This window comes from Oncorhynchus tshawytscha, linkage group LG09 (genome assembly GCF_018296145.1).
Source record: "Oncorhynchus tshawytscha isolate Ot180627B linkage group LG09, Otsh_v2.0, whole genome shotgun sequence".
In the NCBI taxonomy this organism is placed as follows: domain Eukaryota; kingdom Metazoa; phylum Chordata; class Actinopteri; order Salmoniformes; family Salmonidae; genus Oncorhynchus; species Oncorhynchus tshawytscha.
This window is the reverse complement of record NC_056437.1, coordinates 14,092,454-14,119,621: the sequence shown is the minus strand read 5'-3', so window position 1 is coordinate 14,119,621 and position 27,168 is coordinate 14,092,454. Positions and strand designations below refer to the sequence as shown.

The window sequence follows — 27,168 nt, the reverse complement described above, 5'->3', positions numbered from 1 at the left end:
TTCCAAAGTTGTAGCAAAGTAATATCTTTTGAAATAGGCTACAGAACTTAACACTGGTGGCGGTGGAGTACTGGCAAAAAAAGGTTGACATTTCCAAGACAAATTGGTTTGGTGGCGATTCCCCATTCCAAAATAACTAACTGCTATTATTTCCAGAGTCAGACGTCTCTGTCACTGGTTTTATTTGCATGGTAAGATTTTCCCATGGGTTGACTTGGCAAGCCAACTCCCACACAGTCAGTGCCTATGATTTCAGGGTGAACTGAAGTCTTGGGTCCTGACTTCTTCTCCCGGTCCCGTCCACTCCACACAGTAGCCTACGCAGCAGAAGAGGATATGGAGCAGTGATGTACCGGGAGACCAGGAGAATAATAACACTTCTTTTTAAAAACGGAATAAATGCCAGTATTTAAGTGACAGTTACAGGGTTCCTCTTGCAAGTTTAAAATACTTCAAACGCAGATGCTAGCATGCAGGAAATGCCAGACTAATTCTCAGAGTAGTTCAATCACCCCTCACGCCTCTAGAGAGTTCTGTCTTCAGTTGAATATTGCGCGTCTGACGGGAAAGGCCGAAGAATACCAGCTCCAGCCGCCGTGGAAACTGATTATTCCAAGATGCTCCGGCAAATGCAATATTTGAAATTAGCGACAGCACTCGGTAGGTGATATTTTCTCTGAATATGCATGTTATCACCAGTTTATTAACCTACGAGCGAACAGCCTGTCGCGCGCGCATGTTTTAACTTGTGTGTGTCCACTATCCAGGTTCCTGTGCGCGTCCCACAGGCACACAGACATTAACCGTGTACTCAATTATTAATGATGCATCGTGACTCATAAAACCATCCATTGGGTGTAAATTGCTTTTACATTGAATTTACAATTTTTTAACCTCAAGTAAGCAAGTTCATCATGGCTTATTTGAACGAACCTAAGAATCTGAACGGCTTTGAAATGATCCTCGCCGGCTGGTATATAGATGTGTGAAATTGGTCAATGTGATACAGTGGGGCACGACGCACATACAGTTATTTACCCATACGCTATTCATTCTCATCTGTTGCTATTGGAACCCACTGCAATTACAGATAATTGTTTAGGAACATTTCCGATAGCCACGCCACCTATAACTCCGCAGTTATACGTAAAGTCATCAGTGGCTTACGGCGGGGGTGTGTGGTACTGCGGGGGGGGGGGTGTTGAAGCCTAATTTGGACACTTGTGTGAGTGGTGCAACTTCCTGTGAAAAACATTGAACATACAAAAGTGAAGCAAGTTTCTAGAACTGTCCTGGTTCCTATTAACTGAGACAGTCATAATGGCTTGGATTACATTTTGTTGTGCCTTCAAAAAGTATTCAGACCCCTTTGATTTATTCCACATTTTGTTGTGTTACAGACTGAAGTCAAATGGATTAAAAAATAATAATAATTCTCACCCATCTACACACAATACCCCATAATGACAAAGTGAAAATATGTTTTTTGAAAATAAAATGTCTCATTTACATAATATTCACACCACTGACTCAATACTTTGTAGAAGCACCTTGGGCAGCGATTACAGCTGTGTGTCTTTCTGGGTAAGTCTCTAAGAGCTTTCCACACCTGGATTTTGCAACATTTGTCCATTAATATTAAAACAATTTTTCAAGCTTGATCAAATTGGTTGTTGCTCATTGCTAGACAACCATTTTCAGGTCTTGCCATAGATTGTCAAGTAGATTTAGGTCACAACAGTAACTTGACCACTCAGGAACATTCACTGTCTTCTTGGTAAGCAACTCCAGTGTAGACTTTCCCTTATGTTTTAGGTAAAGGTCCTGCTGAAAGGTGAATTCCTCCTCTAGTTTCTGGTGGACAGAAGACTGAACCAGGTTTTCTTCTAGGATTTTGCCTGTGCTTAGCGCCATCCCATGTATTTTTTATCCTGAAACCTCCCCAGTCCTTAAACATTACAAGCACACCCAAAAGATGATGCAGCCACCACTATGCTTGACAATATGGCGAGTGGTACTCAGTGATGTGTTGTATTGGATTTGCCCTAAACATAACACTTTGTATTCAGGTCAAAATGTTAATTGCTTTGCCAAATGTTTTGCACCATTACTTTACTGCCTTATTGCAAACAGGGTGTGCATGTTTTGGAATATTTTAATTCTGTACAGGCTTCCTTCTTTTCACTCTGTCATTTAGGTTAGTATTGTGGAGTAACTACAATGTTGTTGATCCATCCTTAGTTTGGTACACAACAAAATGTGAAAAAAGTCAATGGGGCTTGAATACTTTCTGAATGTAGGAATATTATTATCAACAATTTTAGTTTTTGTCTAGTGCTGGGATAAAATGGGTAAGTACCTACAGTAATAATAAGTAATCTGAAGTGAATTAAATGGAGTTCCTGTGTGGTGTTAGTCCAAAGCCAGACCTCATGTCACGCAACCAGGTGTGGGATTTTTGACACTGCCAGTAATGTAATAAATTATCAATATAATTAGATTTTCAATATTCCAAAGACCAATTATTGACCGTTTTTACATTTGGAACTCCGGGCTTATCAATATGAACTCATTATATTTTCAGACACTTTTAAAGCCTATTTTGTACCGGTGAGTATTTGAAAACAGATATGCCTGTTGCTGGTGTGGGAAGTCTCGCAGTGACTTGTGACTGAACACTCAGTTATAAGTCCAGCAGTACTAAATTAACTTCTCAGGTCATGTTCCTGTAGTTCTAAAAGGGGGAAAGTACCAACAATGTATTTGAGACTGGGTCTGCTTCCAAAATGGCACCATTCCCCATATAATGGCCTACTTTTGATCAGAGCCATGGGCCTTGGTCATATGTAGTTCAATACATAGGGAATAGGTTGCCATTTGGGGCTTAGCCTGGGACTGGGTCTGAAACCTTGAAATGCTCCTCTGTTACTGTAAAGTCAACAGTGTGAGTATCCCTCTTATTCTCAGATTCCTACGCTCACATGTGACATCGACTTGTCACCGGCTCGTGACCGTCATTAGAGAATTGAGTTAGAGATGCAGCTGGAGATAGAGGCTCACATTAGCCGCTATCACATCATACCAAGTTTGCGTCCCAAATGGTATCCTATTCCCCAGTTAGTGCACTACTTTTGAGCAGGGTCCGTAAATAGGGAATAGGGTGCCATTTGGTGCAAAGACCAAGAGTCTCCCTACTTAGGCTCTGGTTCCTCTCCCCACAGACCCCTGACTACACACCCAGACCCAGTTCATTAAACACCAAACGGAAGTAAACAGAAGGAAACAGGGAGAGACTACTTTTACATTTTCTGCTGCAAAACATTTTCCGTTCCATGCGCTAATGAATCTGACCCTAGACTTCTTTAGTTCAGATGGAACACATCTACAGTAGTGGGATAACTCATATCTCATCAGTTCCATGCCCCCACCCCCACCCCTCCCCTCCCCTCCTTGGAATAATGAATTTGTGAGGAGCTTTGTTTAGTGGTTATTGTCCTAGCTACTCGTCCTGAGTATTGAACCAATCTATGACCTTGTCTACCTCTGTGAGCTGCCTGATTGTTTATGAATGAGGGGGGCTTGGCTGGAACCTACTGGTTGGGATCATATTCACAAATCCCATGTTATGCTAGAAGTGCCGCTCCAGCGTGGCCCAGGGGCCCACATGTGGTTATTGTAGTGGCGGCATTTGAACCTTATAAATTCCTAACGGAGATGGGAGTACAGGTGTTTTTGGTTTGGGACCTCGAGGAGAGCTCATCTGGCTTCAATCAGGGGTGTGTGGGACTGGGACAAGTGAACTTACTCTGGACACTTGAAAACACGCGGATATGCTTAGCCATATGAATGTAAGAACACACACACGCACACAATCAAACCACACACACTGATGTTCTAACTCGTATACAGAATGGACACACAAAGCTCTTGGACATGTAGATTACAGTGATGTTTGTTCTTGAGGATGAAGGTGTTGAGGAATTATTTATGGTCTTCTTGCTCATAATCTTTAGCCACGGTGGTTGTAACACATCAGGCAGAACGTGGTACACAAGAGTGTGTATTCATGTATTGCAGATTGTTTCTTATATCTCAAATTCTGTCATTATGTTTTTTTTGTCAGTCTCAATGTCTATAATCAATTTATGGGATGTACAGTAGGGCTTATGTAGCCACCTCATAATAACACATTGTGTACATTCACATATTCATGTTACTCACAGATGTGTGTGGTATGATACTTACAAAGTGTGTTCATTGAACATCTGTACATCTGTTCACATACGCAATCAAGAAGTAATGTTTTTTGTCTTTCAAATGAACTATGCCTTTCAACTGAAATTTTAGGGAACGCTCTCAAAAATACCCAGAGAAGCGAATCCTCAGCAAGTGAGATTGTTCCCATCACCATATATCAGCAGGTGTAAATAGGACCACAGTTGATCTCCCTCCCCACTGTTTATCTCCCTCCCCACTGTTTATCTCCCTCCCCACGGTGTATCTCCCTACTTACAGTGTATCTCCTTCCCCACAGTGTATCTCCCTCCCCACAGTGTATCTCCCTCCCCACAGTTTATCACCCTCACCACAGTTTATCTCCCTCCTCACAGTGTATCTCCCTCCCCACTGTTTATCTCCCTCCCCACAGTGTATCTCCCTCCCCACAGTGTATCTCCCTCCCTACAGTGTATCTCCCTCCCCACAGTGTATCTCCCTCCCCACTGTTTATCTCCCTCCCCACTGTTTATCTCCCTCCCCACGGTGTATCTCCCTCCCTACCATGTATCTCCCTCCCCACTGTTTATCTCCCTCCCCACTGTTTATCTCCCTCCCCACGGTGTATCTCCCTACTTACAGTGTATCTCCTTCCCCACAGTGTATCTCCCTCCCCACAGTGTATCTCCCTCCCCACAGTTTATCACCCTCACCACTGTTTATCTCCCTCACCACTGTTTATCTCCCTCCCCACTGTTTATCTCCCTCCCCACAGTTTATCTCCCTCCCCACTGTTTATCTCCCTCCCCACAGTTTATCTCCCTCCCCACGGTGTATCTCCCTCCCTACAGTATATCTCCCTCCCCACAGTTTATCTCCCTCCCCACTGTTTATCTCCCTCCCCACAGTTTATCTCCCTCCCCACGGTGTATCTCCCTCCCCACGGTGTATCTCTCTCCCTACAGTGTATCTCCCTCCCCACAGTGTATCTCCCTCCCCACAGTTTATCTCCCTCCCCACTGTTTATCTCCCTCCCCACAGTTTATCTCCCTCACCACTGTTTATCTCCCTCACCACTGTTTATCTCCCTCCCACTGTTTATCTCCCTCCTCACTGTTTATCTCCCTCCCCACAGTGTATCATCTCTCCACCACTAGATAAGACCAACAGTATACATTTGAAGAGTTTCATGCCAAATAGATGGAAAATTATTGGTATATTTGCTTTTTATTTCAATAAATTATCAAAGAGATTGGTGTGTTTTTTCACTATCTATTGATGGCATGGGGTTGTTCAATGACAGACATGTATTTGTTTAAAATCTTGGATTTACTGGTTTTAATTTCAGAGACAAATAATGATAGGTTTTATCATCAATGTAAAACTTTTTTCATTTGATGATTTAATCATTTAGCATATGCTCTTATCCAGAGCAGCTTACAGTAAGTACATTCATCTTAAGATAGCTAGGTGAGACAATCACATATCACAGTCAAATATACAGGATACGAACATTCCATTCCAGCTAAACAATGGACATATAGCATTTAGCAACAACAACAAAAAACACATAGTCTAAAATCAATGAATAAAAAATCTGAGAATAGATACATTTTACACACACATCAAAATATCCATAAGCACATCATTTCTGGTGAAAAAATATATATATAAACAAATTGGTGCATATAGCATTTTGGAAATAAACTCTTAATTTCTTTCACTGTCTGAAGGTTCCTTTATGTATGGAATGCTGCTGCAGCTGATTTGATTAAAGAGCTAATTCATTGGCTGTTTGAAGACGAGTGAAGGGTTGGAGGCCGGGCAGTTTGTCTGAAGACATTAGTGGTCTGGCTGTATTTATGAGTCTGGAGAAGAGGAGCCAGTCTGAACTGAACCCACAGACCAACAGTCTGAATCTTTCCCATAGCAGCATCATCCTCTATAAGTAGTTCACTATGCAGAAACAGTAGATGTTTGCAACCGCTGCTAATTTAATATGCACTGTATATTCCAAAATAAGATCATCATGTATTTTCATTCAGTGAACTCCAGCATGCCTCATTCAATGGAACCAATGGAATAGTCCCAAAAAGTGCAAATCCACCCATCTGGCTCTCCAGGCAAGTTCAATAAAAGTATTTGAAATAATTTTGAACCCAGGTCAGGGTATACCAGTGGAGTGAGAGAAGGAGTGATGGTCAAGCTTTGTCCAACAGACAGGCTGCCACTCAGTCCCCTTAACCCTGGCCCTGGCATTGAGGGTCTCTTCTCCCCCTTTGCTTGGTCGGTCGTAAATCCAGAGCATCCCCTGGCAGAAGCGCCAGATCTCCCAGAAGATCTCACTCTGAACGTCTCCCTCCATACTTGGAGCCTAAAAAAACACATTCCTTTACTGGCTGTCTGATGGGCTGATCCACTGTCTACTGTCTTCTCTTTTATTGGCTCACATGAGACGTTGGAAGCAAGCAGCTTGTTGTTTGTTACTGAAAACTAGAAACTACACTCTTAGATAAAAGTGTTCCAGAAGTGTTCTTCGGTTGTCCCCATAGGAGAACCCTTTTTGGTTCCAGGTAGAACCCTTTTAGGTTCCATGTAGAACCTTCTGTGGGGAAGGTTCTACATGTAACACAAAAGGGTTCTACCTGGAACCAAAAATGGTTCTTCAATGGGTTCTCCTATGGGGACAGCCAAAGAACCCTTTTATGTTCTAGATAGGACAATTTTTCTAAGAGTATAGATATCAAGAAGGTTTTCTTTGAGAGGTTACATCAATATGGCATGGCAATCCCAGAAATGAAATACGAGAACTGAAAAATATGACTAAATATGACTTCATGAGACTCCACAAACAGTCAACATGTAAATATTGTAACAAGACATCAGGTAAAATAAACAAGACCATGTGTGTCCAGGGAATAGTATGTAGTGTCTAGTATCTGCTGACTGTAACAAGACATCAGGTAAAATAAACAAGACCATGTGTGTCCACAGTCCCAATAAGGGGCCTAGCCCACTGTAAGTTGATCCCATGTCTTGACAGATCCCATATACTGGTGTTTACAAAGCTTTTAAGAGCTCAGATGAGTAATGTTTGCCATTGAGAAAAATTACCTTGTGGAAGGGTTTAGCTCGGGCATACCAAACAACCTCTATCAAACATCACTGTTACTGTATGCCAATAGACACAATTACTGGCTTGGAAAGCAGCCAACTATAATGCTTTGTAGGAGTTTCATGTCAATACACTTGCAATCATTTAACTGGACAAATAATTGGTTTGGAACTATCAAAACCTTTGTGCTGAATGTAAAATATGACAATCTTGCCACCAGGAAACCTCAGTAGAATTGATAGGAAAACATTTCCTGAAATTCCACCAACACCTCTCCTGTGTTACACGTGGAGAGAGGACGCGTGACCATTGTTATTCTCCCTTCCATGGCAGCTACAAGACCCTCCCCCTTTGACAAATCAGATCACACCTCCATTCTGCTCTTCCCCGCATATATACAGAAATTGAAACAAGAAGCACCCGTGATAAGGACTGTTCAGCATTGGTCTGACTAATCAGAATTCATGCTACAGGACTGTTTCTCGATCACGTGGACTGGGAAATGTTCTGGGTCACCTCTGGAAATAACATCGACAACTACACTGACTCTGTCACTGGGCTCATCAGATAGTGCATAGAGGATGTTGAAACAGTGATGATTAAAATGTAACAAACCAAAAACTGTGGATAGATGGCAGCATTCGTGCAAAACTGAAAGCATGGCCTTGACCGGGAGACCCATGAGGCAACGCACAATTGGCCCAGCCTCGTCCAGGTTAGGGGAGGGTTTGGCCAGCCGGGATTTTCTTGTCCCATTGTGCTCTAGCGACTCCTTGTGGTGGGCCGGGCTCCCGCAAGATGACTTCGTTCTCCAGTTGGACATGGTTTCCTCCCAATAAATTGGTGTGTCTGGCTTCCGGGTTAAGGAAGCAATGAGTCAAAAAGCAGTGCTTTTGGGCTCCTCATGTGTTGGATTCCACCATGTATTGGATTAATCCCCATGTAATGAAACATATTAGGGAAAAAAGCCAAGTTTCTCCCTTAATTATTTTCAAAGAACAATCGTGACTCTCTGGTGGGACTGGAGCAGGTGTGACGGCACATTTAGAGTCCAGTCATCTAGCAACCCCAAGGTCGTGACCTCCGGTGACCCCGGTCCCAGAGCCTCAAGAGACCCATCTCACATAAAACTTGGAAGGAGAGGTGGGGAGGATGGGTGAGAAGGGGTAGGAGGGGAAGAGGACTGTGGGAGGTGAGGGAGGTTGGGAGGTTGGTTATCTTCACTTTAGCACAACAATAAGAACAACAACAGTGGGAGAGACGCTAGAGACACGCCAGGCACCAGCTACAGCAACCAGGGTCGATAGGTTCACAAACAAACACCAGCTCTGAGAAAAGATAAGAAGCTCCACAAAGCTCTGAGGGGAAGGAAAGTCAAGCTCTTCAAATGTCAAGATATAGGATATTAGACATTGTGCTTTTTTTCTGATGAAATGTAATAATCCGGCCATGGAAAATTGTTTTTCTGGTATGTCTTGATTGTGTTAAGAGTAATCCTGTTTTACACAATGCTCCAAAACCCCCCCCAGAAAACTCTGTCCATGGTACTCTGGTGTTCCAGATGCACTATCAACACCCCACCAAAAGAAGCACACAGACACACACACACACACACACACACACACACACACACACACACACACACACACACACACACACACACACACACACACACACACACACACACACACACACACACACACACACACACACACACACAGAGGATCAGAGGCTGTCAGCAGATACACAAGGCCCCTGAGGGTGTGTGCATGTGTGTGTGTGTGTGTGTGTGTGTGTGTGTGTGTGTGTGTGTGTGTGTGTGTGTGTGTGTGTATGTGTGCGTGCATCTGTATCTGTGTGTGCATCTGTGTGTGTTTTTGTGTGTGCTTCAGCCCTGCATCATCTGTGCACCAGGCCTCAGAGCAGTGATCAGACCAGCCCTCAACCCTCCTCTCTTTCCTCTCACCCCCAGCAGCAAGAGGCCAGACCCATCCATCACTGTGGCATCACACTGAGATGATGTACAGACTGCACGGGGCACCTCGTTCACATTATCCACAGTATTCAGCTACTGCAGGGCAACACACAATCCACTGCACCACCATGTTGTTCTTCTCCAAAACAAATGTTTTTTTCTTCTTCTGATTTTCTCTTCTGATCTAGGCCAGGAGGGCAATAATGCAACACACACAACACACAGTGTTTCACTTCCGGGTCAGGGAAACCTACTTGCAAAGCATTTAGACATTCTTCATGATGGATCAGCCTGGCTTATGTACATGGCCCTGAACTTTGACCCATGGAACACGAGAAAAGTTAGCTAGTTCAAGTTCACACAGTTCCTACACTGAGTTATTACTGTATAGTTACAGATGATTTACGGTTGATGAGAAGCACATCTATTCATTGATAATGATGTGGGTTAGAAATGTCCTCTTGATTGTTACTGATCACCTGTAAAATATGAGAAACATGTATTAGAGTTTGAGTTTGGAGCGTCTTCATATGGTTTGGCGCCGAAACCCATTGTTGAGCGTTTCAGAATCACCGATATTCACTAATTACATTGACACAGTCAGAACGTTACCTGGTGATATGGTGCTGCTAGTGATAGACAACATACTCAGAATGTCACCTGGTGATATGGTGCTGCTAGTGATAGACAACATTTAGAGACAGAATACAGACAGCGGAATTGACAGAAAGTTTGCATACATTATATACAACTAGGTAGAGTGAGCATAGAGCTATAAGAGAATGAGCAGATATACACATGTACTGTGGGTATACCAGTGGAGGCTGCTGAAGGGAGGTTGGCTCATATACTATATATTCAAAAGTATGTGAACACTCCTTCAAATTCGGCTATTTCAGCCACACCCTTTGCTGACAGGTATATTAAATTGAGCACACAGCCATGCCATCTCCATAGACAGACATTGGCAGTATAATGGCCTTACTGAAGAGCTCAGTTACTTTCAACGTGGCACCGTCATAGGATGCCACCTTTCCAAAAAGTCAGTTCATAAAATTTCTACCCTGCTAGAGCTGCCCCGGTCAAATGTAAGTGCTGTTATTGTGAAGTGGAAACGTCTAGGACCAAAAGCGGCTCAGCTGCGAAGAACGAACGGGACGGAACCAACAAGTGCTGAAGAGCGTAGCGCGTAAAAATTGTCTGTCGGTTGAAACACTAACTACCGATTTCCAAACTGCCTCTGGAAGCAACAATTGTTTGTCGGGAGCTTAATGAAATGGGTTTCCATGGCCGAGCAGCAGCACACTAGCCTAAGATCACCATGCGCAATGCCAAGCGTCGGCTGGAGGGGTGTAAGGCTCACCGCCATTGGACTCTGGAGCAGTGGAAACGTGTTCTCTAAAATGATGAATCACGCTTCACCATATAGCAGTCCGACGGTCGAATCTGCGGTTGGCGGATGTCAGGAGAATGCTACCTGCCACAATGCATAGTGCAGCGGGTAGACGCAGACCCAAACCAGATGGTGATGGAGGAGGTGAGGATGGACTGATCCGTAAGGGAGATATCCGACGAGCGTCGGAGCCGGTCTTAGTCCTGTATTGACACTTTGCTTGTTTGATGGTTCGTCGGAGGGCATCGCGGGGTTTCTTATAAGCTTCCGGGTTAGAGTTCCACTCCTTGAAAGCTGCAACTCTACTCTTTAGCTCAGTGCGAATGTTGCCTGTAATCCATGGCTTCTGGTTGGGGTATGTACGTAGTCACTGTGGGGACGACGTCCTCGATGCACTTATTGATAAAGCCAGTGACTGATGTGGCGTACTCCTCAATGCCATCAGAAGAATCTGTCTGTGCTAGCAAAGCAGTCCTGTAGTTTAGCATCTGCTTCATCTGACCAATTTTTTATAGACCGAGTCACTGGTGCTTCCTGCTTTAATTTTTGCTTGAAAGCAGGAATCAGGAGGATAGAGTTATGGTCAGATTTACCAAAAGGATTTCAAGGGAGAGCTTTGTATGCGTCTGCAGGGAGGTGAAGGTTGTCTACAGGGAGAGGAAGGTTGCCTACAGGGAGAGGAAGGTTGCCTACAGGGAGAGGAAGGTTGCCTACAGGGAGAGGAAGGTTGCCTACAGGGAGAGGAAGGTTGCCTACGGGGAGAGGAAGGTTGCCTACGGGGAGAGGAAGGTTGCCTACGGGGAGATGAAGGTTGCCTACAGGGAGTGGAAGGTTGCCTACAGGGAGAGGAAGGTTGCCTACAGGGAGAGGAAGGTTGCCTACAAGTGAACCCTGTGACCCCATCACAGGGTGTATTTATTGTCTTTCTGTGAAATGTTTAAGCAGCTCCCTTAACTCCTATCCCAGCTTTGTGTTGCAAGTTAGCTCCGCTGATAAAAAGCTTTATGATCAGCACTTTTGAATATGAGTCGGTTGTTAGTAATATTTGGATGAGGGTTTGGATGAGTTTGTGGGTGTGTGATAGAGCACGATTGGGGATGGGGAATATTCTGGCATGAAATCCTTGACAACCAGCAGGGAGAATTATGTAATTCAGTGGGTGGTGACTTGTAATCCTATTCCTTGTTCCAGGCCTTTAAAAACTAGTGGTCCAAGGAATAGATTTGGAAGTTCCAGTTCCAATATGGAATCAGATATGGCAGGCAGCTCCATGGGCTTCACACACAGTGCATACTGTAGATGGACACACTGAATGAATGGGAACGGTCCTTATTGAATGAATTGGTCAATTGGGAACAGTCCTTATTGACTGAATTGGTCAATTGGGAACAGTCCCTATTTAATGAATTGGTCAATTGGGAACAGTCCCTATTGAATGAATTGGTCAATGGGGAACAGTCCCCAATGAATGAATTGGTAAATTGGGAACAGCCCCTATTGAATGAATGGGTCTATGGGGAATGGTCCCTATTGAATGAATTGGTTAATGGAGAACAGTCCCTAATGAATGAATGGGTCTATGGGGAACAGTCCCTATTGAATGAATGGGTCTATGGGGAACGGTCCCTGTTGAATGAATTGGTTATTGGGGAACGGTCCCTGTTGAATGAATGGGTCTATGAGGAACGGTCCCTGTTGAATGAATTGGTTATTGGGGAACAGTCCCTGTTGAATGAATGGGTCATGGGGAACAGTCCCTATTGAATGAATTGGTTAATGGGGAACAGTCCCTAATGAATGAATGGGTCTATGGGGAACAGTCCCTATTGAATGAATGGGTCTATGGGGAACGGTCCCTGTTGAATGAATTGGTTATTGGTGAACGGTCCCCGTTGAATGAATTGGTCAATGGGGGAAAGTCCCTGTTGAATGAATGGGTCAATGGTGTAAGTTCCAATTGACTCTGAGGCATTATTTTACTGTATGGCTGCCAATGTTGTTCTTGTTTAATGTACAACGTCCTCTGCCTACATCCATTCCAGTCAACACTTGACTTGACCAATAGGACTATGTTTAGGATCTTAGGATCTTATGTTTTCTCAGTCCTGTCTTCATTGCATATTGCGACACGTCTGTGTTTGAGCACAACCTACACACATTCTGTTATATCCTACGCACACATTAAATGACTTTCCACTGAGATTTATAGGGACCCTAAAAAGACAGCCACATCTACGGGTAGAGATGACTTTGTAGCCTAATCATATAACAACACATTTTTTAAATTTTATTTAACTAGGCAAGTCATGTTATTTACAATGACGGCCAACTCCGGGCCAATTGTGTGCCCTATGGGACTCCCAATCACAGCCGGATGTGATGCAGCCTGGATACGAACCAGGAACTGCAGTGACACCTCTTGCACTGAGATGAAGTGCCTTAGACCGCTGCACCACTCGGGAGCTGATTGGCGCAGCAGTGGCGCATAAAATAGTGACTAAGCGGCACATAAAACAGTGACTAAGCGACACATAAAACAGTGACTAAGCGGCACATAAAACAGTGACTAAGCAGCACATAAAACAGTGACTAAGCAAATAGATGAATTCTACTGTGAACATAATGAAGTGATCGCAGCAGAAGTTGAAGTCTATCCAGTTGGAGTAAAAAGTCATTTCAGAACCCAAGAGATAACCAATGTCAGAACCCAGTAGAGCCCAAGGGATAACTAATATTAGAACCCAATAGAACCCAAGAGAGAACCAATGTCAGAACCCAATAGAACCCAAGAGAGAACCAATTTCAGAACCCAGTAGAGCTCAAGAGATAACCAATGTCAGAACCCAATGAAACCCAAGAGAGAGAACCAATTTCAGAACCCAATAGAGCCCAAGAGAGAACCAATGTCAGAACCCATAATAAAGAAAACAACCCAAGAGAGTGTTCCCCAGAACACAGTGACCAAGCAGTTAGGACGAGAGAGAGGAACACAGAGAGAGAGGGGGGTGGATAGAGAGTATGAGAATGTGCTCCTGGTCCATGCCAACATATGTCTCAGAGAAGCAGAGTCAGACTATCCTTCTCATTAGAGAGCAGAGCACTGTGCTGCTGACGTCTCTTAATTCCCTCCCTGACGACCACTGCCTGCCAACTGATTTAGGATCAGTTTTACCACAGCCTGGAATGAGTTAGTGAACACTGCTTCCCGGAATGATCAGATTCTAGCGAACTGATTTAGGATCCGTTTTTTATCACGGCTCACCATTAGCTAGCCTGAACTGAGTTAGTGATCACGTCTGGCTCAGAGGGTCAAACACCAGACACTGACTTAGGATCAGTTTAACCACGGCTCACCTCACCACCTAACCTGAACTGAAATGTAAGATCAATGTCAGGTTGCTCCACTTAATAGCTACCAGACCTGAAGTTTTATGTTTTTCACAGGGTCAGTTAGTTTTACTTTTGTCAAGTGTGGCTGATCACACTTCTAACACTGATTGGGGATCAGTTTTACGGTTAAGTCTGGCTAACAGGCCTGTAGTGCTGATTTAAGGTGGGCTTTATTGTGGCTAAGCATGGCTGACAGGTCGGGGGCGACCACAGACATGATGCAGAAAGGGTGTCGGTCTGGTTGGTATATATATCACCCCACATCAGAGGAGGACTGGATTTCATCTGAGACGTGCTGAAAGGATTTGAGTGCCTCTCACTGGGAGTGTTAAGTCACTTCTAGATTGTGTGTGTGTGTGTGTGTGTGTGTGTGTGTGTGTGTGTGTGTGTGTGTGTGTGTGTGTGTGTGTGTGTGTGTGTGTCTGTGTACTGTGTGGTGTTTATTGTGTGTGCATGTGTGTATTGTGCTTGTTCAATTCAATCACCCAAAGACGGGACACACATGCAAGATGTTGTGATATTCTTAGTGGGAGGCAGGGCTGGCCAGTGGAAGGAAACGTTCCTCTTCTGTCCCCCTCAGTGCAGCACGTTTCCTATACATCAGGTATTCCCAAACTGAGGTACGTGCAATGCCGTCGGGGGTACCCCAAATAAAAATGTGATTCAAATAAAAGAAACATTTTAAAACATTTTTTCTTGACATTTTCAAATGGTACATTTATATTTTCCAACGGGGCTGTACATTTGGGTGAGTTTTTTTTCTCGCCTGAGTAGCCTTGTTTCACTGCCAAAAATAAAATGAAACCATCTAGTGTTCAGTGAAATAACAATACAACCTAGTCCAATAATTAACATCCAATCACATTAACTGTTATTCTTGCAACTTATATGGTGAGCTACCGAATTGCTAGGACAGGCAAGCCCCATACTATTGTGGAGGACTTAATTCTTCCCCCTGCTGCGGATATGATTGGGACAATGCTGGGGAAAAAGCCAAAAAAACAATACAGACAATGCCTTCATCAAACAACACTGTTTCACGACGCATCAGTGACATGGCAGGAGATGTTTTGAAACAATTACTGCTTCGCTTACAAGCCAGTGAATTCTTTGCGTTACAGCTGGATGAGCTAACAGACGTGGCGGGCCTGGCACAGCTCCTGGTATATGTCTGTTACGTTTATGGGGGGTCAATTAATTAAGGAAAACTTCCTCTTCTGCAAACCACTGAAAACCAGGACAACATGAGAAGATATTTTTAAAGTACTGGACAGCTTTGTGACATCAAATGGACTTTGGCGGTCAAGATGTGTTGGTATCTGTATTGATGGCGCAAAAGCCATGATAGCAAGACATAGTGGAGTGGTAACGTGCATGCAAGCAGTACACTACAACATCCACCAAAAGGCTCTTGCTGCCAAGGGAATGCCTGACAGCTTGAAATAATTTTTGGACACTATAGTGAAAATGGTTAACTTTGTTAAAGCAAGGCCCCTGAACTCTCGTGTATTTTCTGCATTATGCAATGATATGGGCAGCAACCATGTCACGCTTTTACAACATACAGAAGAAGTGCGCTGGTTATCAAGGGGAAAAGTATTGACACGTTTTTTTAAATTGAGAGACGAGCTTAAAGTTTTCTTTACTAACCATCATTTTCACTTGTCAGACCGCTTGCATGATGACGAGTTTCTCACACGACTGGCCTGTCTGGGTGATGTTGTTTCTCACCTGAATGATCTGAATCTAGGATTACAGGGACTTTCTGCTACTATATTCATTGTGCGGCACAAAATTCTCTTCGATCATAATCACAGTCGTATATATTCCCCCCCAAGCAGACACATCGACGGCCCTGAAAGAACTCCATTCGACTCTATGTAAACTGGAAACCACATATCCCGAGGCTGCATTTATTGTAGCTAGGGATTTTAACAAGGCTAATCTAAAAACAAGACTCCCTAAATTCTATCAGCATATCGATTGCACAACCCGGGCTGGAAAAAACCCTGGATCATTGTTATTCTTAACTTCCGCAACGCATATAAGGCCCTCCCTCCTTTCAGAAAAGCATACATATTCGTATTAATTTCTTTACACTTGTGTGTATAAGGTAGTTGTTGTGAAATTGTTAGGTTAGATTACTTGTTAGATATTGCTGCATGGTCGGAACTAGAAGCACAAGCATTTCGCTACACTCGCATTAACATCTGCTAACCGTGTAAGTGACGAATAACATTTGATTTGATTTGAATTGATGCTATAAGAAGTTGGAGCTCTTCTCTGTCTGCATTAACAAGGCCAACACGCATGTCTTTCCATCATTGTATGATTTCTTTGTGTGCAAATTAACTCAAGCTTACGGACAATGTCAAATGTGATACAGCGAACCACCTGAGTGAGCTGGGTGAGCAATTATGCAGGTACTTTCCTGAAACGGACGACACAAACTACTGGATTCGTTATCCCTTTCATGCCTTGCCTCCAGTCTACTTACCAATATCTGAACAAGAGAGCCTCATCGAAATTGCAACAAGCGGTTCTGTGAAAATTTTAAATAATCAGAAGCCACTGCCAGATTTCTGGATAGGGCTGCGCTCAGAGTTTCTTGCCTTGGCAAATCGCGCTGTTAAGACACTGATGCCCTTTTCAACCACGTACCTATGTGAGAGTGGATTCTTGGCCCTCACTGGAATGAAAACTAAATACAGGTACAGACTGTGTGTGGAAAATGATTTAAGACTGAGACTCTCTCCAATACAACCCAACATTGCAGAGTTATTACATCCTTTCAAGCTCACTCTTCTCATTAACCTGTGTTGAGTTCTTCACAATTTTTGATGAACAAATAACGTTTCATTTGTAAGATGGCTAAATAAAAAGCTAAATTATTGATTATTATTATTTGATTATGATTATTTGTGCCCTGGTCCTATAAGAGCTCTTTGTCACTTCCCATGAGCCGGATTGTGACAAAAACTCACCCTCATTCTTATGTTTAATAAATGTATCGTATAGTGTGTGTGTGGCAGTCTTACAATGATGGCAAAAAACAACATTTGTGAGTGTGCTGACCCTGTTGCTAGAGGGGGTACAGCTGGAGGTTGAATGTTTGAAGGGGTACGGGACTATAAAAGTTTGGGAACCACGGCTCTACATCATCCAGACCTGAATGTGATCAGTGGAAAAGGCCTCTTGCTTGAGGCCATCTTGAATCAGCTAAATGAGCAGTGTTTTCTGGCAGGGACATGGAAGAGGGGAGGTGTTGTGTGTGTGTGTGTGTGTGTGTGTGTGTGTGTGTCTCTCTGTCTCTGTCTCTCTCTCTGTCTCTCTCACAATCTCTCTCTGTCACTCTCTCAACTATGAACTGTACTCATCATTAATCAAACAGATATGCAGGGATGGTGACTTTATTTAATACAGGCAGAACAGAAGGTGGTATGGAGACCAACATTTTATATGATACTGCATCAGCAGCAATATCATTAAAAAAAAATCCTCCCGTATGTTTCTTGAATTGGCTTGGGCCCTGAGGATGGCCTTTCTTAAACCCTTTACTTCATCAGGACCATGGTTATCCTCTACCACACGCGTGTGTGTCTTTCATTTGGTTCAGATGTGTTTGTGTGTCTGGGGGTAGCACTAGGCTGTTAGGCCCTATCACCCTGTAACATGCATTACCACCGTGTGGCCCTATCACCCTGTAACATGCATTACCACCGTGTGGCCCTATCACCCTGTTACATGCATTACCCCCGAGTGGCCCTATCACCCTGTTACATGCATTACCACCGTGTGGCCCTATCACCCTGTTACATGCATTACCCCGAGTGGCCCTATCACCCTGTTACATGCATTACCACCCTGTGGCCCTATCACCCTGTAACATGCATTACCACCGTGTGGCCCTATCACCCTGTTACATGCATTACCCCGAGTGGCCCTATCACTCTGTTACATGCGTTATCACTGTGTGGCCCTATCACCCTGTTACATGCATTATCACTGTGTGGCCCTATCACCCTGTAACATGCATTACCACCGTGTGGCCCTATCACCCTGTTACATGCATTACCCCCGAGTGGCCCTATCACCCTGTTACATGCATTACCACAGTGTGGCCCTATCACCCTGTAACATGCATCACCACCGTGTGGCCCTATCACCCTGTAACATGCATTACCACCCGGTGGCCCTATCACCCTGTAACATGCATTACCACTCTGTGGCCCTATCACCCTGTAATATGCATTACCACCACGTGGCCCTATCACTCTGTTACATGCGTTATCACTGTGTGGCCCTATCACCCTGTTACATGCATTACCACATTGTGGCCCTATCACCCTGTAACATGCATTACGACCGTTTGGCCCTATCACCCTGTTACATGCATTACCACCGCTTGGCCCTATCACCCTGTAACATGCATTACCACCCTGTGGCCCTATCACCCTGTTACATGCATGATCACTGTGTTGCCCTATCACCCTGTTACATGCATTATCACTGTGTGGCCCTATCACCCTGTAACATGCATTATCACTGTGTGGCCCTATCACCCTGTTACATGCATTACCACCATGTGGCCCTATCATCCTGTTACATGCATTACCACCCCGTGGCCCTATCACCCTGTATCATGCATTACCACTGTTTGGTCCTATCACCATGTAACATGCATTATCACTGTGTGGCCCTATCACCCCGTTACATGCATTACCGCCATGTGGCCCTATTACCCTGTAACATGCATTACCACCATGTGGCCCTATCACCCTGTAACATACATTACCACTGAGTGGCCCTATCACCCTGTTACATGCATTACCACTCTGTGGCCCTATCACCCTGTATCATGCATTACCACCGTTTGGCCCTATCACCCTGTATTATGCATTACCACTGAGTGGTCCTATCACCCTGTAACATGCATTATCACTGTGTGGCCCTATCACCCTGTTACATGCATTACCGCCATGTGGCCCTATTACCCTGTAACATGCATTACCGCCATGTGGCCCTATCACCCTGTAACATACATTACCACTGAGTGGCCCTATCACCCTGTTACATGCATTACCACCCTGTGGCCCTATCACCCTGTATCATGCATTACCACCGTTTGGCCCTATCACCCTGTATTAGGCATTACCACTGAGTGGCCCTATCCCCCTGTAACATGCATTATCACTGTGTGGCCCTATCACCCTGTTACATGCATTACCACCATGTGGCCCTATCACCCTGTAACATGAATTACCACTGAGTGGCCCTATCACCCTGTAATATGCATTATCACTGTGTGGCCCTATCACCCTGTTACATGCATTACCACCATGTGGCCCTATCACCCTGTAACATGCATTACCACTGAGTGGCCCTATCACCCTGTAACATGCATTACCACCCTGTGGCCCTATCACCCTGTATCATGCATTACCACCATTTGGCCCTATCATCCTGTTACATGCATTAGTGTATTATTTAATTATGGGATGTGTAATGACTTACTTCTCCATCCTGTTCTCAGTGTCCAGACGATGGATCTGAGATTGACTGTTCTGGGAGGCACCTCAGGGTATATCTGTGTCTCTGGCCATGTCTGTGCTTGTGTCCCATATGGCACCCTATTCCCTATTTAGTGTACTACGTTTGACCAGATCTTTATGGACTCTGTATAGTGCACTACAAAGGGAGTAGGGTGCCATTCGGGACACAACTATGGCTCCTGTTTACAAGCCACATCGGAGATTGCAGAGGAAGCTCATCATGTTTATCTAGCACCCCAAAACGAAGTAGATGCTCCCAAAGACAACAGAGGCTGATAATAACCAGCCATGATATCCGTGCTGATGCTCACGGACACATTTAAAGTCAGGACAGGACGGAGATGCTGCAATGAACAGCTCCATAGAAAAACAGTTGCTCCCTAAGAAAACAAAGGGTAACATTTATTTAACTAGGCAAGTTAGTTAAGAACAAATTCTTATTTACAATGTCGGCCTACCCCGGACGACACTGGTCCAGTTGTGCGCCTCCCTATGGGACTCCCAATCACGTCCGGATGTGATTCAGCCTGGATTCAAACCAGGGACTTTAGTGTCACCTCTTGCACTGAGATGCAGTGCCTTAGACCGCTGCGCCACTTGGGAGCACATCCATCCAGTCTGGTCTCGGGGACATAGAGGCATTCATACTCTGGTCCCAGACACATACTGGTTAGGGTATTCAAACTCAGGACTGGACCGAAGTAACCTCGTCCCCAGGCTAATTGTTTACAAAGGAATTGCTGGGGAGGAAGTATCTGGCTCACTAGACTAGGACAGGAGGCGGTGTATAGAAAACAGAACCTGAATATGACTCACCAAGTCCAGTCTGGTCTTAGGAATGTTCTGTACTGTAGGGTTATTCATGGAGGAGGTGTTTAGAAAACAGAACCTGAATATGACTCACCAAGTCCAGTCTGGTCTTAGGAATGTTCTGTACTGTAGGGTTATTCATGGAGGAGGTGTATAGAAAACAGAACCAGATTGATTACCATGACCACATAGGGGCATATGGTCTTGCTCTGGTCTTGCTGTCTAAAACTTAGGACAGGTCAGAGTTGGTGTGAACAGAAGGACTCATTTGGAGAAAGGGCAGTGGTGTCCAAGTGGCTGCAGTGTACAGACAGCTTAATACATTTTAATAAGAGGTCTCTGTAAAATACCTACAGAATATGCTGTAGACAAAGTAGATGAAGCACTGGAAATGGAAAGTGGCTTGGAAGTCTTACAGTGAGCTTTGAATGGAAGGCCTGTGGCTAACTGGCTGCACGTGGACCATTCATATTAACCATGTCTGCTCTGCTCTCTGACACTCAGTACAGTACACTGGTTCTTCTGTCTGCTTCTGTTTGTCTGTGACAAATACATAATCAACCAGTGTTAAGGCTTCCTGCATGGCGCCGTGTCCAACTCCAAGTGTAGCAGAAAGTGAATGTGTACTCCCACAGCTGATCTCCATACGGTAGGCATCGGTACAGTATGTTTTTGGTGATGTTTGGCTGTGGGATGCTCATCCTCGTCACTAGAAGACAAGTCTGTGTTGTGTCCAGTATTCATCCTCTGTGTGTTTTGTGGTCTTCGTGTTTTGTCTCTCTCCTCTACTACTCAGTATCTTGGCCCATGTTGCAGTGCTCTGCTAATCCTCGCATCCCCCTCACAAATCCAGGAATTGAATAAATTGCTTGGAGGAATTCCATGGCACACTAAAAATGAAAAGTGTCGTTGTTGCGGAAGCACAATGAGACGTTCAAAGTCTATATTTAGATATTTAGTCCATCCATAGTTCACAGTAGCTAAATAGCGGTCTGTGGAGATCTGGTGAAGACGGCATTGTCTTGAAGGGGTCAGATGTTAGAGGTCAGAGGACGCAGAGGGGTCTCTGACAGACATTGACATTCCTCTGTCTTCTATGAACACAGGAAGGGCTCTCTCTCTCTCCCACTTTCTCTCTCTCTCTCTCTCTCTCTCTCTCTCTCTCTCTCTCTCTCTTTCTTTCTCTTACTCTCCCACTTTCTCTCTCTCTCTTTCTTTCTCTCTCTCTTTCTCTCTTTCTCTCTTTCTCACTCTCTTTCTCTCTCTCAATTCAATTCAATTCAAAGGGCTTTATTGGCATGGGAAACCTATGTTAACATTGCCAAAGCAAGTGAGGTAGATAATATACAAAAGTGAAATAAACAATAAAAATGAACAATAAACATTACATTCACAGAAGTTCCATAATAATAAAGAAATTACAAATGTCATATAATGTTATGATTATGATTTCCTTATAGTACGTCCATCTCACTGCCTTCTGTATTCTATACAGGTCAATTCAAAATGCTTTATTGGCATGACGAACATTACATTTGTAACAAAACACAAGTAAAACCCCATTTAGGAACATTTAAGATACCACCCATAGAACTTGTAATAACAAAATGGTGCTAAAAGTGGGAAAAGTGACCAGTTTTTCATCCTGCATTTCTGCAGTTGATTTTACAATGCTTCTTGTTTGTGTAACATATTGTGTAAATATTTATGGTTTAGATTTTTCAATGCTTCTTGTTTGTGTAACATATTGTTTAAATATTTATGGTTTAGATTTTTCAATGCTTCTTGTTTGTGTAACATATTGTGTAAATATTTATGGTTTAGATTTTTCAATGCTTCTTGTTTGTGTAACATATTGTTTAAATATTTATGGTTTAGATTTTTCAATGCTTCTTGTTTGTGTAACATATTGTGTAAATATTTATGGTTTAGAGTTTTCCTGCTTGCCAATAACTCTGTAAATATGAGGGAAGATCATTGACACTGCAATATTTTACCAAAATGACATTTTTATCTCAGTATCATATCATTTTTGGGTAATAATTAAGTACCTTACTGTGATTATTTTCAATTAAAATGGTCAAAAAGGAACAATAATAGCTTCTTAGCAAAGAGCAATTTCTCAAGCAAGAATTTAGCTAGGACTGTCTGGGAGTGGTTTTAGTGGGGAGGGGAAAACTGAAAATGAGCTGTTATTGGCAGAGAGGTTTGGAACTCTCTTTCTTTATTGGTCTACTAACTAATTTACCTCCTGGTGATGTCACCATGGAATGCCAAAACTCCATCCCACCAAAACAGGCTTAAATTTCAGGCGGTCTTTTCAAACAGCTCTTACACTAAAATGGCATTATCATCATTTTCACAACCTCATAGTGTGTAAATATATATATAAAACCCATGAAAATCACGTTTTTGACTGCATCTAGATCTTTTCTCAAATAAAAGTCTTTGTTTTCTCTGTAGTAACAACAGTTCTTTTCTTGCAGTGTTGATACCGTGTGTGTTGTCATTTAACGTGGATGACAAGAATGGGGAGACTTTCAATGGTCCGCTGGAGGACATGTTTGGATACTCAGTCCAGCAGTTTGAGAACAGTGAGGGGAAGTGGTGAGTCCATTCGTGTTATCATCCACAAGACCTGGGTTCACATAGTGTCCGTTTTCTTTCAAATACTTTAGCTGCACTTGATTAAGCTTGCCTGGTTCCATGGAATCAATGAAATAGTACCAAAAGCTTAAACAGCAAACTCAACCCAACTGGCACTCCAGCCAGGCTCAATAAAACACAAAGTATTTAAAGAGAAAACAAATACTATTTGAACCCAGGTCTATTTGAACCCACTCTAACAAATGTCACTGGCCATGTCTGAACACCCATACTTGCGTTCTAAATAGTAGTATTTTAGGTATGCGAAAATAGAACGTTGGGTATGTGACATCTCGATAATCGAGTATGCTTTAAATTCCAGGATGTTATACTAATTTAGATGATTTCGGCTTTTCATTGAGTGGAATTCACTGCACACTTTTGAGGAAGGGAATGGGCTTTCCAGACTCACCTGTGTTTGACAGCAGCTTATCATCAGCTGATAATGAAATAAGAGGACGATCTCTTTAATAAATGTAACGAATAGCATGCACATTGGATGACGCATTCTCATGATGGGTGAGCCTAGTTCGTTATTTGTTGCTCACTGTATTGGTTTTTGACTAATCACTGCTTTCCAAAAAATGATGTAGTACGATTAGTACACAGTATGTAGTTTTAGTAAGTAGTAGGCAAGACAGATTTCAGACAAGACCACTGTCCTGGTAGTCAGGGTTGGGGTCAATTCCATTTAAATTCCAATCAATTCAAGAAGTACACTGAAATTCCAATTCTAAATCTCTTCAATGAATTTCAATGAGGAACATTTTCAATTGGAATTGGAATTTGGTTTAGTTTCTGAATTGACTGGAATTGAAATGGAATTGACCCCAACCCTGACAGTAGTTTGGTTTCCTGTTAGCTGAACAAGTTCAACATTGAGATACAGTATCTTGCAATACCGATTGCAATCATATCGTGACTTGTGTGTCCCTCCCTGTAAAGTTGACAATTTCATAATTTTTGCCTTTTTAGAGAAATTAACATATTGAACATACAGGATTTTGTAATAATAAAATTGGTATGTAAAGAAAAGAGAAACAAAAAGAGGTTGTTCTACACCCCGAACTCCCCATCCCATTCCCGCTTATATCAGTTAGGCCTGCAGCCTAACACCGTCTGTCTCATATAAAGAGGGCCATATAGGGGGCCATTTGGGACTCAACCTCTAACTAGCTAACTATCCACATACATTCAGCTGGAATGGGCTTATTAAACTCATATGGGACCAGTTACTGTAATTCAGTCCTTCTCAATCAGCAGGAGCAGCTGTGATGAGGAACGATGAACGATCCCACAGCTTTCTTCTTTTACAGAGTTCATGTAGAGAATTCCCTGATGGCTCCAGTTACTCTCACGTGTACACAGATAGATACCACTGTATAAGAGTGACGAGGGTTAGTTATGTGTTTGTTCCAATATCCACACTTGCATACCACTTGAAGGCATGTTTACACTTGTAATTTCACCCAAAGATCATGTTAAAGCAAGACCTGATAGTTCCAGTTACTTTCTAGTGCACAAATACTACACATACTAACATACCATATGCTAGCAGTATGTGTTGATATTGGAGCAGAGCCTTGGTTGGGCTTATAATTTACACAAACCTCCCTTAAAGTCAGAGAGATAGAGAAAGAGAGAGAATTTGTGCCTAGATGCCTACGTTACTTAACCTGGGTTACTGTAGATGTGAGGTGTGTGATCGTAACCTGGGTTACTGTAAATGTGAGGTGTGTGATCGTAAACTGGGTTACTGTAGGTGAGTGATCATTCACAGATGGAATGGCACCATTAGACACCTCTCACTCAAAGCAAGGGCTAGGTCAGTGTGCTAGGTCAGTGTGCTAGGTCAGTGTGCTAGGTCAGTGTGCTAGGACAGTGTGCTAGGTCAGTGTGCTAGGTCAGTGTGCTAGGACAGTGTGCTAGGACAGTGTGCTAGGACAGTGTGCTAGGTCAGTGTGCTAGGACAGTGTGCTAGGACAGTGTCCTAGGTCAGTGTGCTTGGTCAGTGTGCTAGTTCAGTGTGCTAGGTCAGTGTGCTAGGTCAGTGTGCAAGGACAGTGTGCTAGGACAATGTGCTAAGTCAGTATGCTAGGTCAGTGTGCTAGGACAGTGTGCTAGGTCAGTGTGCTAGGTCAGTGTGCTAGGTTAGTGTGCTAGGACAGTGTGCTAGGTCAGTGTGCTTGGTCAGTGTGCTAGTTCAGTGTGCTAGGACAGTGTGCTAGGACAGCTAGGACAGTGTGCTAGGACAGTGTGCTATGACAGCTAGGTGAGTGAGCTAGGTCAGTGTGCTAGGACAGTGTGCTAGGACAGCTAGGTCAGTGTGCTAGGACAGTGTGCTCAGTCAGTGTGCTATGACAGCTTGGACAGTGTGCTAGGTCAGTGTGCTAGAACAGCTAGGACAGTGTGCTAGGACAGTGTGCTAGGTCAATGTGCTAGGTCAGTGTGCTAGGTCAGTGTGCTAGGAAAGTGTGCTTGGACAGAGTGCTAGGACAGAGTGCTAGTTCAGTGTGCTTGGACAGAGTGCTAGGTCAGTGTGCTTGGACAGAGTGCTAGGTCAGTGTGCTAGGTCAGTGTGCTTGGACAGAGTGCTAGGTCAGTGTGCTTGGACAGTGTGCTTGGACAGAGTGCTAGGTCAGTGTGCTTGGACAGAGTGCTTGGACAGTGTGCTAGTTCAGTGTGCTAGGACAGTGTGCTTGGACAGAGTGCTAGGTCAGTGTGCTTGGACAGAGTGCTAGTTCAGTGTGCTTGGACAGTGTGCTAGGACAGCTAGGTCAGTGTGGTAGGACAGTGTGCTAGGTCAGTGTGCTAGGACAGTGTGCTAGGACAGTGTGCCTGGACAGAGTGCTAGGACAGTGTGCTAGGACAGCTAGGTCAGTGTGCTAGGATAGTGTCATAGGTCAGTGTGCTATGACAGCTAGGTCAGTGAGCTAGGTCAGTGTGCTAGGACAATGTGCTAGAACAGCTAGGATAGTGTGCTAGGACAGTGTGCTAGGTCAGTGTGCTAGGAAAGTGTGCTTGGACAGTGTGCTAGGTCAGTGTGCTAGTACAGTGTGCTAGGTCAGTGTGCTATGACAGCTAGGACAGTGTGCTAGGACAGTGTGCTAGAACAGCTAGGATAGTGTGCTAGGACAGTGTGCTAGGTCAGTGTGCTAGGAAAGTGTGCTTGGACAGTGTGCTAGGTCAGTGTGCTAGTACAGTGTGCTAGGTCAGTGTGCTAGGACAGCTAGGACAGTGTGCTAGGACAGCTAGGACAGTGTGCTAGGTCAGTGTGCTAGGACAGTATGCTAGGTCAGTGTGCTAGGACAGTGTGCCTGGACAGAGTGCTAGGACAGTGTGCTAGGACAGCTAGGTCAGTGTGCTAGGACAGTGTGCTAGGTCAGTGTGCTAGGACAGTATGCTAGGTCAGTGTGCTAGGACAGTGTGCCTGGACAGAGTGCTAGGACAGTGTGCTAGGACAGTGTGCTAGGACAGCTAGGTCAGTGTGCTAGGACAGCTAGGTCAGTGTGCCTGGACAGAGTGCTAGGACAGTGAGGGTCAGGCACAGATGTCTATACAGTATGTAACTGTAGCTGTGTGATCTGAGATGATTACAGCTTTCTCTCTCTCAGATGGCTGTGTGTGTGTGTTCCCACCGCTGGCTCCCTCTTTAGGTGATCAGGGGCCATTAGGAGGGTGGAATGTTAATTAGCGGACTGTTTACATGCTAGCAGATAACTAGCATAGTTTAGACTCGTATCCTACTCAAAAGATTTCTGAGAGAGAACCAAGCCCAGCTGGAGTTTGTTATGGCACTCAGCTAACAAGCTGTATTGCAACGCAGAGTGTGGGTTACTCACTCAGAACATGTAAACAACGTAATGAGTAAACATGGTAGGCCTAACTGTTCAAATGTATACTTTCCACTGCATTTTTTCAGATACTTTTTCTTATAGTGTTTTGTTAGTGAGAAAAACCAAGAACTCAACCCCTGGTCATGAGGTGATTTCCAGTTGTTGCTTACAATGTCACCATATCCTGTCAAATGTATGGTGGCTGGGGTATGGAATAGTCTGCTAACCTCTCTCCT

The 27,168-nt window shown here is 43.9% G+C and overlaps 1 protein-coding gene across 3 annotated transcripts in view; it reads left to right on the top strand.

Moving 5' to 3' along the window:
- The first annotated feature begins 252 nt into the window (after positions 1–252).
- The window catches only part of itga1 (integrin, alpha 1), a 74,796-nt gene continuing 47,880 nt past the window's right edge, over positions 253–27,168 (top strand). For 2 of the 3 annotated variants that reach the window (XM_042326579.1, XM_042326578.1), the window contains exons 1-2: positions 253–660; positions 22,937–23,057. In XM_042326579.1, the coding sequence (XP_042182513.1) occupies positions 618–660; positions 22,937–23,057 (164 nt within the window). In that variant the 5' untranslated portion in view covers positions 253–617. The remainder of the gene's footprint in view (positions 661–22,936; positions 23,058–27,168) is intronic. The other variant, XM_042326580.1, reaches the window with a different exon arrangement.